The 16,575-nt window shown below is 42.2% G+C and overlaps 1 protein-coding gene across 5 annotated transcripts; it reads left to right on the forward strand.

Annotated features, from left to right (window-relative positions):
* The first annotated feature begins 322 nt into the window (after positions 1 to 322).
* kif9 (kinesin family member 9) lies at positions 323 to 16,302 on the forward strand. 5 transcript variants are annotated; one of them, XM_080794054.1, is made up of 21 exons: positions 323 to 421; positions 1,327 to 1,436; positions 1,828 to 1,993; positions 2,905 to 3,011; positions 3,237 to 3,476; positions 3,718 to 3,801; positions 3,942 to 4,034; positions 4,187 to 4,334; positions 4,622 to 4,686; positions 5,002 to 5,079; positions 5,901 to 5,969; positions 6,437 to 6,544; positions 7,038 to 7,093; positions 7,313 to 7,400; positions 7,675 to 7,820; positions 8,331 to 8,501; positions 8,803 to 9,011; positions 12,257 to 12,436; positions 14,429 to 14,547; positions 15,192 to 15,296; positions 15,953 to 16,302. In XM_080794054.1, the coding sequence occupies exons 2-21, from the start codon at positions 1,341 to 1,343 to the stop codon at positions 16,046 to 16,048; spliced, it is 2,424 nt and encodes an 807-aa protein (XP_080650180.1). In that variant the 5' UTR covers positions 323 to 421; positions 1,327 to 1,340; the 3' UTR covers positions 16,049 to 16,302. The 5 variants fall into 5 exon arrangements, with proteins under 5 accessions (XP_080650180.1, XP_080650182.1, XP_080650184.1 ...); XM_080794056.1 differs by having other exon boundaries at positions 8,331 to 8,495; positions 8,800 to 9,011; XM_080794058.1 differs by having other exon boundaries at positions 8,331 to 8,495.
* The last annotated feature ends 273 nt before the right edge of the window (positions 16,303 to 16,575 follow it).

The raw sequence follows: 16,575 nt of genomic DNA on the forward strand, positions 1-16,575 counted from the left end.
CAGATGTACAACGGGGCAGTTGTCTTTGTACTGTCAGTGACACTGTATCAGCATCCTGGAAACCAATCCAATCCCTCACTACCGATATCATATGTGGCCGGCTGGCCGCATCCATAATTATTACTTTGTTATAAATTGTAAATATGCTACAATATTCCAACTTTTTGCATCATCCTGCTGTCAATTTATTAATTTACTTATTATTGTTCTTCTTAATTTAAGCTACTGCATGTTTGTTCTTATATTTACATTGCAGAAAGGGTCAGGTCACCGTGATTGTCATGACAACATGTCAACATAAGGATGAGTCATTGGGAGATGTGGCGCTGTCAGCCGTCAGGTGATATCTGATCCCCTCCGCTAATATTTAAGCTGAATAATGAAATCGCAATGGCATTTTTTATGAAAGAGTAAAGTGCAGGTAATAATAGTCTTCTACCCTATACGTTCAAATAAGTGTGGTTGATGATAGGCAGATAGGCTAACCATTATTGTGTTGTGGGACCTCCTGAACTGCACATGTAAACAGAGCTGCTATGCTACCTTAAAGGTAGGGTGATTTTCTTTGGTTAAAATAAGTGTTAAAAACCTATTGTGATAGTAGGCCTACTCATTGCTATAGAGTGTTTGTTCAGTAACTCCCCAGCTCTCCAACAGAAAAAGCATTTTCAGGTCAGGATACCTATACGTTTTATAGCTAATCAGGATAGAGAACTCAGTCAGACTCAGGATACATATTAAACAAGTGGAATTGTAACTGATGACACAAAGAAATGAGCAGACAAAATTCCTCCAAAATTGGAACTGGAACACTGATGAATGAAGCTGATAAATGGCTACTTTCTCTTGATTGGCTGAAAATGTGTCACCTTTAGTACCTGACAATGTATTTTCTGTTTATTAAAGAGCTGGAGAGACAGGGAGTCCCCTCTTATTGAACAAACACTAACAATACCCTTTTTGTTTTAACCAAATTTTAACCAATATCACAGTTTACCCTACATTTAAGCACATTTTAAATCTGAGCATTTTTTTTGTAATTAGTTTTTGGGAAAATGCTAATTGTGAAATTGTCCCAAAAGGGACTAAAGATTGCTGCTATTTGTCTCAAAAAGCTTTACCCTATAAACATGTGTATAACATTGCAATGTGACAAATCTCTTTAAGACAATACTGTAACCCCTCCAACTCTACCTACTTTCCCCATTTATTTTCTTAGTTTTGCTTGCAATGTAAACATATGTTTTCTCATGCCAATATAGCTCATTTGAATTTAATTGAAAGGTAATGACAAATGACAGTATTATGTTGCCTGTAATGATTTAGCAGAAAGAGGCGATATGAAGGCTGGTGGGAACGGAGTGAGCGTCTTTGTGCGCACAAGACCAACGGCAAAGTTTGCCCAAGATCTCATTGAATACCTGCCTGATGGACAGGTGAGATCAGAAGGCCTACCTTATGGTTTCAAGTGGATTCAGAAGATAACATAAAAAAAATGTGAAACAATAACTGAAAACATTTGATCAAGCCAGGTGAAGTTAAGTTTAATGCGCTGCAACACCGCTGTTGAAATTGTTATATTTTGTTTGATCACCTCAGTTAGTAAGCTTTAACTATAAAGAAGCAGCGGCCTCATGATCTATTCCTATATGTTTTGGTATCTTCACTTCATGTAAAACAAGTGACTGGATTTGTTAGTGGTTTTAATATCTTTGCGTGAGTCACTTGGAAAGACAGGAATGGATTGGACCAAATCCAAGTTGTCAGCCAAAGTGCTCTTTGAAATGAATGCTGCTATTCGTTGTCTTCTTGTCCTTCTGCTGTCAGACATTAAACGTCTACCAGAGGAAAGGCTGCAGAGTGATGGCGGTGAACAACCAGCTAAGCTCTAGGTCTTTCCGGTTGGACGGTGTCCTGCATCATGTGTCCCAAGAGGAGGTGTACGCCCGCGTGGGTCGAGGGGTCGTGCTGCGAGCACTGGATGGCTACAATGGTATGTCTGTGGTTTGAATACCTCCAATCAATAGTAGAGTAGGTAAGTCAGTTATAAATAAACCTAGTCCACCCTTCACTCATTCTCTCATTCATTTGTTGTGTTGTGGTTCCCCTTATGCAGGTTACAAGTGAAATCATGGCTCTGCATTGTGATACAAAATTGGCATGAATTTTGGCAATTTATAAGCAAAACTATTTATCATACATGTTAATCATATTACAGAGCTAATGTGCAGCGGTTTTTATGGGTTTTGTACAAAATCTGTAGGAGCAAGAGCAAAAATTGTGTTATGAGGAAAATGCAAAATGGTGGAAAATATAGTTAGGCGGAAATTACATGGCCTATGAGGAATTGAGTCATGATCCAAAGAATCCCAGGAAAACTAAAAGTTTATATTATTTTTTTAGATTTAACAAATCTGTGGTTCTATGTAAGTACCGGTATGAAAAGTGGGCTGGCACAACAAAAAAAGGTTTCCTTCGCTTACTGGCTGCATGAGTTTGGCACTGCGACTAGCGATTTGCGAGATTAGATCATAGACTCTCTCTCTCACACACACACACACACACACACACACACACACACACACACACATGCACACATGCACACACACACACACACACACACACACACACACACACACACTCTCACACACACACACACACACACACACACGCGCACACACGCACACAAACACACACACACACACACACACACACACACACACAGTCACACACACACACACACACACACACACACACAGTCACACACACACACACACACACACACACACACCTTTCTTCTATATACCTTTATACTGTATGTGACTGTGTCAACGCCTAAGATACTGAAAGTGATTCCATTAAATAAAGTTATTAATGTCTTGCTTTGTCCTGCATGTCTCCCAGGTACTGTGATGTGCTTCGGGCAGACAGGTGCCGGGAAGACCTACACTATGACAGGAACCACAGAATCCTACAAGCAAAGAGGCATCATTCCACGGGCCCTTCAGGAGGTATCTTTATCCTGTCCTCCATTCTAGAGCCAGACAGAAATGTTGGGCTCTAGAATAAAATGGCCAGTTTATCCATTGTTTTTTGTCAAATTGAGACCAAACCCCACTGAGGGAGACACATGTCCAAAGAGAGGTATCTTAATCACAAGTACACAGTATTTTCTCTCATGATTTATCTGCCATGTACAATTCGTCTATTGCCCTTCTGTCGCATTTTGCGTTCAGGTGTTTCAGGAGGTGCAGAGTCGGTCTGACCACGCCTTTTCTGTGCGTCTGTCCTTCCTGGAAATCTACAACGAGACCCTGGTGGACCTGCTGTCCTCCTCTGTGCGGGGTCGCCCAGGCCCGGCCACAGGGGCACCACTGGCAGTGGTGGAGGAGACAGGCGGAGGAGGGGTCTCCATTAGAGGTCTGTCTCTGCACCCTGTCCACTCTGAAGAGGAGGCCTTTAACCTGCTGTTTGAGGTCTGTGTTGTGTTGTGTGCTGTGTGCTTTTTTCATTGTGGTTTCAAAAGGGAAAACCAACTGCCAGAACGTGACTTCCCCCCTACCTTTGGAGCTTGTAATTCAATTATTACTTATTATCGGTTTTGCCTTATCTTATCTAATACAAAATAGTTATTCCTGAAGATGTGTGGGAGAGCTGTTAGCTTAAATATTTTTTACGTTAGTTGAATGTCAAAATGACTCTCAAACGTTCTCTCAGGGAGAGATGAACCGCATCATCGGAGCTCATGCCCTGAACAAGAATTCCTCCAGGTCTCACTGCATCTTCACTGTGCATATTGAGGTAATACACCTGTCGTTAACTGCACCTTCACTATACTGTACCTACTGAGGTAATTAATTTGGTTAAAAGGATTGATGTCTGACTATTGAGTGCTATTGAATATAGTTAATAGGGAGTTCCATGTTTCCAATGTTACACAGTCTCGCTCCCACATTCTGTCCGATGCCAAGTACGTCTCCTCAAAGCTGAATCTGGTGGACCTGGCAGGTTCTGAAAGGCTGGGTAAGACTGGGGTAAGTTTATACATTTATATAGCTGTCTTTTATGCTAAACTGTGAGTGGAACTCATCTTTAGCTATAACAAAAACATTGCACTCTTTGAAAACCCCACTTCAAATCAAAACAACTTTGTTTCAAGCTGTGTCCCTCCCTCCTCCCTTTGCAGTCTGAGGGTCAGGTGGTTAGGGAGGCCATGTACATCAACAGGTCTCTGTCCTTCCTGGAGCAGACCATCTTGGCCCTATCAGACCACCACAGGGACCACGTTCCCTTCAGACAGAGCAAGCTGACACACGCCCTCAAAGACTCACTGGGTAAGGTTAACCTCGGAAACCCAGACGTTTTATTTCCAGGCATCACCAAAAAAGAAAAAAGGAAAAACAATTGGGTTCTGGTGGTGTGTTCCGTTTGGCGTTGCATAGTTTTTGTTCCACACACAATGTGAATCAATTAGTTAATTTTTTTCTATTCGGACCTGAATTATTCACAACAATATTAGACACAATTCTGCTATTTCAGTAGCATAGCACTCAGTTATGGGTAATAAATTAACAGCTCTGTTACATATATGACACACTATGTATTGTGTCTTTCTCTGTAGGTGGGAACTGCAACACTGTACTTGTGGCCAACATATATGGGGAAGCAGCACAGATTGAAGAGACAGTAAGTATTGGGAAATACAGTGTGATGTAAAACAGTGGTTTTCAACCTTTTCAGGCCGGGACCCCCAAAAGAATCATATTCGTTTGTTGATTACTTTTGATGCAGTAATGGGGTTTTTTCCCATTTATTTCCCCCCTTTTTATTTTTAGATATTTGGTATTAAAAGTCCTTAAAATGTCACTTTACTGTCATCTAGGGGTGCCAACACACAGGTTGAGAACCACTGAAAAACGGAGTGGGGGTCTTTTTTATCGACAATTTGTTTCAACCATACATGAGTGACCATGGTGGTGGTCATGAATGTGCTCTTTGCAGCTTTCCACTCTGCGTTTTGCCAGTAGAATGAAGCGCGTCCAGAGTGACCCAGCTGTTAACGAACACTTAGACCCAGCGGTGAGGACTTTTTAAACTTTCACATGTCATTAATTAATGATTCATGCGCTTAAATCAATTATATTTAATTGAAGCAACTGTCATTTAACATTGTTTTCATAACATGGATGTAATAAGAAAATGTATCAAACATAAATTTGAGTGTTTGAGTCAGTTCAATGGGAAAATACATTGATTACACAAAAAAGATGGAAAGCTTGATTGATTGAGTTCCCAATCTGATTTAGAATACACTCTGTAATTGAAAGACAGCTGACTGAACCATTGGCCAATATACATTTATGCCAAATATGTAAATATTACATAATTATTATTATGTTATGATATGGCATGGCGTGTGTTACAATTGAACCACTTTGCACGTCCTTCTTTGGCGTTGCTCACAGACCAGAACTAACGTGCATAGCGTATAAAAACAATGAAAACGAATGAAGAACATATACCTGCAGACAACCATGTGGATTTTAGATCATTAACAAAGGATTTGTAGACCAAAGATAACTTTGTCTAACACTTTAACACTTTAACACTTTAAACCTCCTGGGCACGTTCAGGTTGCTGTACACACATATACTGACACGATGATGTCATAGTGGCATTGACCATATTGTTGGTGCAGTTGGCATTAGATTTGTACCAATCTGGGAACCCATTGGCAAAACAAAGGAAAAACAGCGTCCTCAACAGTCTGTGTCGAGAGACTATAGTCTCCGAGAGTGTTGTACAGAAATCAATGTGTGCCATGTGTGCCAATTACAGAGCAGAGAGGGGCATATCAACATGGAAACGTAACATGATTGAATATATATGATTGTGTTTAGCTTCAGATCAAGACACTTCAGAAGGAGGTTCAAATGCTGAAACAGAATCTGTCTATACAGAATACTCTGGTGAGTGTTGCTTATCCCAAGGGTTCCCCCCCCCCCCCCCCCCTGGGAACCCCCACCTTGACAACCACTTGGAATTGTAGGAGTTGAGGCTTTACATTTTGTTTGACTCAGTTCCACAGATATGTCTACACGAGGCTACAGATAAATAGGCGATCTACAAGCTCACACAATGTCTCGCAATAGTTTTCTTTTATTATTATTTATAGGTATTAAAAGTCCTCTAATTGTCACTTTAGAAATGTGAAAATACCAAGTATACACTTATACTGTATGTTGGTTTGTTTAAAGTTGCACATGTCATTAAGCGAATCATCTGGGGACGTCCCAAAACATTTGGGAACCCCCAGGGGGTCCCGGCCCCTAGTTTCGGAACCACCGGCTTATTCATTAACTCGAACATTTGAGTTAATTGAATAATTATTTGAAACGCTGACATGCCCAGTGTGTAACTGTGAACCCTTCACCAGGCCAACCACCCCGGCACGCCCCACGACACGATGTCCGAGGCCCAGGTAGCCGAGAGCCGGAGCCAGGTGCAGAGATACCTAGAGGAGGGAAGCCTGGAGGAGATCAGTGTGAGAGAGCACATGACATCCACCACTGTCATCAACTTGTCTCATATACTTAAAGGAGAATTCCATAATAAAAGGCTATTCTTGCATTGAATTGAATGGGGCGGGATGTTGTGCTAATTCGCTTATTTCCATCGCTCAAAAATACAGTTTATTTTGTATATCCTCTCTTCATAATGTAAATAGTATCCCAAGTGGCACACTTTACTACTTATTTCGATGGAAATAAGCGAATTAGCACAAAACCCCAACCCCCATTGAGGTCTTATGTTAGGGGAAATAGCCAATAATGCACTTTTGCACAAAATAACACCTGGACCACTTTGGTAGAGGTTTGGGTTGTGTAGACTATAGTTACCTTGCCATGATGTAACTCCAAAGGTGGGCGAGAATTTCAAAAATAGTTGTTTGATAATTAAAAATATGTTCCCCATTGACTTACCCTTTAATACTTACTATAGTCTCTACTGTCTTTTGTCTTCACATGGAATCACAGATAATAAGTGTCAGACAGCTCCATGAAGTGTTTGTCCAGTTCCGACTCGCTGTGCAGTGAGTGTGCTCCAAACCAACAGTTCACTTCACATTCAAAAACATGACTTACGGTATTCACATTCAGAATTCTGGGCAAAAATATTGGCTAGACTAGGAATTTGTGTGTGTGTGTGTGTGTGTGTGTGTGTGTGTGTGTGTGTGTGTGTGTGTGTGTGTGTGTGTGTGTGTGTGTGTGTGTGTGCGTGTGCGTGCACACACACACACACACACGACCAGGGAACAGGAGCAGAGAGTGAGAGATCTGCTACATCAATCCCACAACTTGGTGGAGGAAGACGAGAGTGCAGGTGCTGACAAGGACAAGGTCAGTCAATGATCAATTCACCGATAAACATCAAGGTTGTTTTTTAAGGATAATGGGTGGTTGACTCCTCATTGCATTGTTATCTTCATTGAGAGGGAACAGAATAGAAGGAAAGGTGAGAGGGAGACAGCATATAGGAGAGGCCCAAAGGGCCCCCCCATTGATTTAGCATGAATGCATCCCATTTTATTCTATTGACTGACATGGGCTGACTATGAGGCACTAATAGTGTTCATCACATTGACTGGATGCCAATCCCATAAATGATTTCCAGCTGCGGGAGTCCAAAGGCGGCGTGGGGAAGCTGCAGAGCAGTGGCTTTGGGGTAGGGGTGGCGGTGCCATTGGAGAGACACGGTCGCCCCCCATCTGTGGGAAACGTCAAAGCCAAGAAGACCATGGACGCAGCAGTCACGACAAGGTGATTAACAGGTTGGGGAATCGAGAGGGAAACATTCTAGTGCAGGGATCTTCAACGTTTTTCAGGCCAATTATTCCTTAGTTGAGAGAAATATAAAGCAGGGACCCCCACTATACACTGTAATGTGAACAAATTGTGTTGCAGATTAAACCTCTTCCCTAGGTTTCATAAATAGACTTGATTGACTAGTCTGGTAAACCACCATGTCCCTCTCCCTCTACACAAACTTCTGCCGAAAATAGCCGATCTACAAGCTCACAATGCCTTGCAGCGCGAGGCGTTATGAGCTTGTAGATCTGCTATTTTTGGCCAGCGTTCTCCTCAGAATAGGGATGCTAGGGTTCAAGTGGTTAATACAAAAACATGATCCTACCTAATGTATATGTATGCTCTGTCGTAGGACACTGTCGTATGATATCTTCAAGTTCACAACGCGTTGCATCCAAGGATACATTTAAGTATTTAAGTATAATTCATACTCCATTCTCTTGTGACTGTTCGATTGACTAGCCAAAGCAAGAAACAGGCAGCAGAGGGAGGCCCTGTTTTGGAAGCATCAGTGGAGGCGGTTCCCGCATCCATGCAGAGTCCCACCCACACACATGAGAAAGAACAGCAGAGCCGTGAAGCTGACACAGAGAGCCAGGACACACAGGAACCACACCCCACCGGCCGGTGTGTGTGCGACTGTGCGTGTGTGCGTGCGACTGACTGACTGACTGACTGACTGACTGATATGGTTATGGTTTATGGATTGGACCTATCTGCTTACTGGGAGTGGGATAGATGCATGAATGAGGGGCGGGGTTAATAATAGTGCAAAGATATGAATGCATTAACTCTTTGCATTATTATGAGACTTTGGACCAATGCAGCATACCGGTCAGGATGGGGTTTATTATAAGGGCGTTAGGGCGAACATCCTTATGATTCACATCCTAAGCCTATAATCCGCTGCATGTGTGCTCTCCTCCTACAGTAGCTCCCCTCCACCCAAAGCCGAGGCCTTTGAGGATTTCAAGGCGGAGCAGGGCAGCGAGCTCAACCGCCTGCTGAAGGAGAACAAGGCCCGGCTGGTGGAGCGCCGCGGCCGCCTCCGACAGCTCACTGACGAGGTCAACGTGGCCAAGAGAGAGATTGACCGCACGGCACTGTCCATTCGACAATACAACGACTGGAGAGCGTCTCAAAGTACTTCACACTTTATTGTCCTTGTTTCATTACAGGAGTTCAACAGTTCAACAGTACTTTATTTACTTCTGAGAATTTGAAAATTGTCTCAGAGACAAGGACCAGCAGCATACAATACCAGTGGCGCATCGGGACGTAAAAAGTGGGGGGACAATATTCGAGATTGAGAGTTGAGACTACTCAGACTAGAGAGCAACTGCAGTTACTGCACGTCGTAGGCAGTATAGGCTATATAGCCAGAATGGTCATTGCGGGCCTGAACGGTGTTAGCTCAACCGTCTGGGCACCTAGGCTGCCAAGCCAGCCGGACGGCGTGCCGCGGGTTCGACTCCCGATCCCGACGGCCTTTGCCGCGTGTCACTCCCCATCTCTCTTCTCCTTTCCTGTCTTTCTACTGTTCCCTATCAATAAAGGCATAAAAAAGCCCCAAAACTAATCTTTAAAAAAAAGAATGGTCATTGCGGTGGGAGGCAAGCATGCAGCGGTAGCCAATATATATATATATATATATAGACAATTGCACAACAAAATGGCAGTCGGGAAAAATAAATAAATAAATAGATAGACTATAGCAAAGATGGTCTGTATGAAGATGGGTGACCTTCATTGGAGCCACCAGAGGCGAAATGGTACACAAAGCCTACAAATGGTCTCCTAAATATAGTATGCGTGGTTTGCTTCTCCCCGACCTCCCCTCCCCCCCCTCTCCCAGGCTGACAACAACACTGACAATGTCATGTCACGTGGACGAGCATTGAGCATTGTATGGCAAATGTCATGATTACCATTTCCCAAATCAGCCCCCATTAACCAAGAGTCTAAGTTACGGAAAATCAAAAGTAAAGCAAAGTTGGCCTCTCTTGCTAATTTTCCTCTTGGACTATAGTCATTCCCCAATTGTGCGGGGACATTCAGACCCAAATGATCCCCTCTCCGGTGCCTGTGTACAATACAGCAGGGGTTCTCAACCTTTTTGGCTGGGGACCCCCGGAAATGCTTTGGCCATGCCCCCGCTCCCCTCCCCACCCCCAATACAAATTGGCCGCTACAATAACATTAATAATAGAGAAAATACATCATAAATAAAGACTGAAACTATGTGCTCTATGTAAACTCTTAATTGCCATTTTCCAGCCAGAACCCCTGCAATACAGTACAAAAAACAACAATATATAATATATAAAGTCACAACAGCAACTTTGATGGGGCAGTATTGCTTTGTTTTCAAAATATAAGGTTTTCTTCATTTCATGAAACAATTATATTTTTCATTTCCTGAAAAATGAACATTTTGGAGTGGTTTCTTTCCGACAGCAGAGATATTCACGTCTAGATGCCAATAACATACAGTACTACTGCAACTACACACCTGCTGCTCCTACAATACTGTTTACACATGTGATAATTAATAGGATCGCTTCTCTCTTATCTTATGCTATCATCCCTGACTCTCTACTGAATATTTTACAAATAAACACACTGACAAACAGGCATATAACAAGAGTGTCCAAAACTGCTTTCACTTCTGCCCATAAGGGCCACCACAAAAATGTCAACAGTTGCACCTCACCGTCTGTCTCCATTGATGTTATGTTTTGGTTTTAAGGTGCAAATAACAGGATGTCAGAGGTGTTGTGCATTGCACTGTATGTGTGAGACTTGAACCCAGTGTGGCAGGTGGCATCCCTAGTAAGACTTTACGACTTGGCTCATTTGGTTCAGTGCAAACAAAACACAGGTTTTACGGGGCAAATACAGAGAGGTCATGAACCCAGCAGATTGATAACTTCAGGACACAGAGCCATACTGCACAAAATATGCATTAAAAAATGATATCAAAATGTATTTTGGACATTGGAAATATATTTAGCTTAAAAAATAGCAGATTTGCATCCTCACAATCTGTAGCACCTTGACACATTGTGAGCTTGTATACTTTCGTTTTAAGTTTAGCTCACAGGGTGTTTTGTAGTGTTTTTGGCAACACCTCCTTACAGCAATCTGTTACACTGAATTCATACCAGCAGTGGCTAGTGGATTTCTGCAGTGTGGATTGTCTGAGGTATCTATCACAATTACACCCTCACAAATTAGTAAATTGTGGTCCGGCATGGGTTCTGCTATTCTGGGTGGCTCAAGATGGCAGCTGTGCCCAGAAGGGGAGCTCACAGACAGGGAGAAGTATACATACAGACACTTGATAGTCGATACTTATCTCTGGAAGCTTGTTTGTAAATTATCAGTATACACATTGTTTTTTTGTTTGTATTTGGCTTTACTGATAGATTTACAGTAGTTTGACAGGAAAGGGGGAGAGAGATGGGGGGGAAGACATGCAGCAAAGGTAGTCGGGATCGGGACTCGAATCAGTAACATGCTGTCAGGCTGGATTATCAGCCTAGGTGACTCGACTGCTCGGCCGGGCCGGGCCATCTATACACATTTTAAGAAAGAAATGGTCCATGCAGTTGTTCAATCTTGAATAATATCACATTTACTATTGCTAGTTGTACGGTAAGCTAATACACGTAGTCATCACCTATTTCAGACTACAGCGTGCCTCATGGTTGGCTGTGACTCTGTCTTGGCCTGGGTTAGGCAACCCGGCCTGGCATAGACCTGTGCTCCAAGGAGCATAGTTCTCGTTTATACGGTAAACAAGCAAACCCAAAACTAGGTTTCACTTCAAATAGAGTATCGCAAAGATTTTTTTCATTCACCCAACTCGTCGCATATTTGTAAATCCCTAGTATTTAAATGTAGAGGAGGTGGGGAGCACTGATTGGTCATCTGTCATAAAGCCCCTGATAAAATCAGCAATCAGCAGAAAGTGAAAATGCACGCCATGCTGAACTGGCATGTCAAACATCAATAAAACTCAGCTAGCTGACCCTCATGGCTGAGGAGACAGTGCGGTTTACCCAGGTGCAAAAGAACCAAAACACAGAGCAGTAAGTGATAGCACATGTATGCAAACCTTAAGATATTGGTTCGATATACAATAGATATTGCAGGTAGAACCGCAGGCATCTTGTTCTAGATGGAGATGGAGATAGTGAAGGTGTGTGTGTGTGTGTGTGTGTGTGTGTGTGTGTGTGTGTGTGTGTGTGTGTGTGTGTGTGTGTGTGTGTGTGTGTGTGTGTGTGTGTGCGTGCGTGCGTGCGTGCGTGCGTGCGTGCGTGCGTGCGTGCGTGCGTGCGTGCGTGCGTGCGTGCGTGTGTGTGTGCGTGCGTGCGTGCGTGTAGGTCAGTTTGTGAGTGAAGAAGGGGACCTGGTGCTGGACGAGCCAGAGGTGACCCTGATGCTGCGTCTCAGAGAGCTGAAGTCTGAGTACCGTCAGAGGTTCGAGGAGCTGTGCTCCACCAAGACGGAGGTGAACTACTGCAGACATCTGGTGGACCAGTGCAGGGTGCGCCTACTCACCGGTTAGTTCCAATCTGGTTCCAACACAAACATTTAGAGACGTACAAATACAGTATACACTTCTATATGGCCAAAAACAGGAAATCATCATAGAAGAAAAAAACATACAGTGAGGGGAAAAAGGGGTGGGTGGGGGATTCAGATTTACCGGGGCTTTCGAATTGCGTAGGTGCCCTTTGAGAGCAGTTTTGAAGGAGTCACAGGATTCGCATGTCTTTTTTTTTTTTCACTTAATTTTTATTGAAGGAAGAACAGACACAAACAAAAACTCAACTAACAAGACAATACGGGAAAGAAAAAGAAAAGAAAAAGGACATAAAGTAAAAGAAAAAAAGGCTGCATTTTTTTATTACAATAAACATTCAATGAAATCCTATTGCACTATCGCTAGGCTGAGAGAAGAGATTCCACTTTTCCCATTTTTTATAGAATTTATCCTCTTGTAGTCTCAGTATGAATGTTAGTTTTTCCATAGAATACAGTTCCTCAATAATGTCCATCCATTGATCTTTCGTTGGTGGGTCCTGTTGGTACCAGCGTCGTGTGATTGCTTTTTTACTTGATGCTAAGAGCATCTTGATTAAATATTTATCATGTGTTAGAAACTCTTCAGGGATATTTCCCAACAGTAGAAAAGAAACAGACAGAGGTATCTCAAAACACAGAATGGTCTCCAAGGTGGAGTGAATATCCTGCCAGTATTTCTGAATTTTAGGACAAGACCAGAAAATATGAGCGTGGCCCGCTTCCTTGTGGCCACATTGTCTCCAGCAAGGCTGATCTGTTTTCAGTTGTCTTGATTTAATTTTGGGAGTAATAAAAAATCTCATTAAGTTCTTCCAACAGAATTCTCTCCACATTCTTGAGTTGGTGGATGTAATTTGTGTTTTGCACATGTTTGCCCATTCTTCTGATGTGACGGTAATCTCCAACTCTTTTTGGGATTCGCATGTCTTAATGACTGTTGGTAGGGCATTCCACATTTTGATGGCATAGGAGCGAAATGAATTTAGTCCCTTGTTTGTGCCGAATCTGGGTTGCGCATGGTTTGTTGAACTCCCTCTGGTGTTGTGGGTGTGGACTTCGTTGACATTAAGGAAGTATTTAGACAGGTACATGGGTATCTTGGTGGTGTATCGAATCTTGTGGACCAGACACATTGCAAGATGCTGTACTCTGTCATCAACCCTAAGCCATTCCAGCCTGCCAAAGTGGGCAGGGGTGAGGTGGGTTCGGGGAGTGAGGCCAAGTAGTAGCCTGACCAGTTTGTTTTGGGAAGTCTGGAGCCTTGTTTTAAGGACCTTTGGGGTACTGTGGTACCAAGAGGTGCATGCATAGTCGAAGAAACCTTGTACGAGGGCTCCTATAGGGTCTTCAAGGTTTTTTTGTTGACCAGTGAGGACATCCTGTATAGGAATCTTGTTCTTTGGTTGAATTTTTTGATTACGTTGATGGCCATTTTATCACCGGAAAGATTTGCCTCCAGGATGGAACCTAGGCAGGTAATCTCATCTTTTCGTGTAATAATATTGTCAACCACTCTAAGCCATCTGCCTTGCTGAGATTACTATTTGATCCAAAGAGAATGGATTCAGTTTTTCCCAGGTGTAAAGATAATTTGTTATCAGCGAGCCAGGTGCAGATTCTATTGAGTTCAAAGCTGAGGGCCTTTTCAACCTACAGTTTGTTCCTGTCCAGACCAGCAATTGTGCAGTGCACACAGAAGATAGCAGATCTACAAGCTTGTAGATCGGCTATGTTCGGTTATTCGTTAAGATTAAAGAGTATTTGAAGTGGTCAAACTAGCAATTGAATACGTGTTTAGAAGCATCTTCCATAAGACATGAATGGTCTCAGAGATGTCATAAAAGCAAAGGTCAAAGCCTCAAATCTGTGATTTCCTCAAGTGGTCCGAGGCCGGCTGTATGTAGTTTAGAATGATAATACCTTCCTAAACATCATCATTTTTGCATTCTTTCCCGCATGTGTTTCAGACTTTGAAAGTTGGTACAATGAATGCTTCCTACTGTCTGAGGGGGTGCATGCTGTGCTTAGGACAGGAGGAGGCCCCATCCAGCCTGGACTCATACCTGTGGACAGAGCCCTGGCTCTGGTGAGTTTGCTGTACCTAAACCTGAGGTATAATATGTAACGGTGATGCATATTGTGATGCTGTCAGGCAGAATCCTCTTATCTCCATATTTTAACTTTTTGTGTTTTTTCGTTAATTAGCGCTCTACTTGATCATACACTACACTACTACACAAAAGTATCTTGTGTGACAAGATACTTCAATGACAAGATACTTCAATTTGAAACCTGAAAAGGAACATATGAGGTTTCCACCCGACAGAGACAATATGCATATCTAGTTTATACCAGTGGAGTGGACATAAATAATTCAAGGTTTATCCAAATCTGGATTTATTAATGTAATTATGTTGTTTATCTGGCTCAGGTGAAGCTACAGTATATGGCGATGGCGTTGAATTTACAGTACACTAACATGAACATGATGATGCTATTGCCATAATTCTTCTGATAGGACATGAACTGAAGGGATTTCAAATCACTTCTTCCTCTGAGTCTCGAAGCCATCTATAAACCCACCCAGCTGGGAATTAAGCATTTCCACCTGACAGAAATGCATTATACTACACTGCGAAGCAGTGGATGCTGTCCTTAATTGTCCTGGAAACTTAACTCAGGCACAATTTGCAAGATGAATGATTTACTGAGATTGTCCTGTGTTCTCAGGAGGAGGACGACCATGATCACTTTGAGCGGCTGCAGTGTGAAGTGATGGCAGACAGTCCTAGCGCCGTGTCCTTCTATAATGCTCACCACAACACCGTGCAACGGGTGGGTGGTGCCTCCTTCTCAAATCTACTAACCTGTAATAATACTGAATTATTTATGTCATATCACATTAGTGGTCCATACTACACAGGTTTATACATAATCAAAAGACCGTACACAATGTTTTAAAGGTAGTGTATTTAAGTGATATATTTTTTGTTAAAATAAGTGTATCCAATACGTTTTTTGTTTAAATACATATTTGATAGTACTCATGTCATTGCTGCATTGCAGTAACGTCTCTCCTGCTCTTTATTAAACAGAAAACGCATTTTCAGGTTGGGATGCCTATATCCAATCAGGAGAGAGAACTTGTACAGAATACAGATTAAACAAGTGAAATTGGAAGTGATGAGCAGACAAAATTGGAACTGGAAAACTATCAATTTTAAACCTGATAAATGGGTACTTTTTCCTGACTGGCTGAAATGTTTCAACCCACCTGGCTGAAACTGTATTCTCTGTTTATTAAACAGCTGGAGACTATAACAATGATTACTATCAGAATATAGTTATGTTGACCAAAATATATCACTTATCCTATCTTTAACTTTAAAACGCATTATAATTGGTGGAGCATATCTCCTGATTGGTACAATTATCGGCATAGAAGAAATTCAGCTAATAGGTCTGTTCCTAAAGTCTTATTGTCTCTACAGCGATACAACAGAGCCTTATCTCGGTCTCCAGTACTACGGAGCTCATCCAGGGGTTCCGGACACAAAAGACTGCCTCCAATTCTCCCTGTCACTTAAAGACAGATCTGTGTGCAGCTGAACTACTATGACACCCATGCAAAAACCTGCAAGCGGACATCAATAAAAGGTCCCTAAAGGATGGACCTATTTTGTTTTCATACCATTTCATCAGATTCTGGATTGACATATGCAAATGTAATCATTATTATACATGTATGTGGGTACAGCAGTAGGCCTACTATTGTTATTCTCAGATAATTATTATTTTGATAATAAGATAAGATGTTATTTCGTTTTTTAGATAAACCTCAATTATGTTTTTGTCTTTTTGAACTTAATTTGATCACAATAATTTGATCAATTTGATCACATTAATTTGATCAATAAACAAAATACACAATGCAACAATAAAATAGTAAATGGGTATGTAATGTATTATTCCTGAACCACAAAATAGACATCTTGGTTCACCGTCCTGTGTTTGTAGGAGACCATTTCCTAGGGAGCGCTCATTTTACCCTGCCGGCTGTTGGTAGTAGCACTGGCAGGGCTTTCTCACGTTATAACACAGCTACAGAACCCAA

This window comes from Protomyctophum bolini, assembly GCF_963924005.1.
Source record: "Protomyctophum bolini genome assembly, chromosome: 21".
Taxonomy (NCBI): domain Eukaryota; kingdom Metazoa; phylum Chordata; class Actinopteri; order Myctophiformes; family Myctophidae; genus Protomyctophum; species Protomyctophum bolini.

Bases quoted from the DNA above. Each gene is read 5' to 3' on its own strand.
- kif9 (XM_080794054.1), top strand. From the start codon at position 1,341: ATGAAGGCTGGTGGGAACGGAGTGAGCGTCTTTGTGCGCACAAGACCA. The intron at 6,545-7,037 runs GTGAGAGAGCAC...ATGGAATCACAG, and splicing joins GAAGCCTGGAGGAGATCAGT to ATAATAAGTGTCAGACAGCT. The intron at 14,548-15,191 runs GTGAGTTTGCTG...CTGTGTTCTCAG, and splicing joins TGGACAGAGCCCTGGCTCTG to GAGGAGGACGACCATGATCA.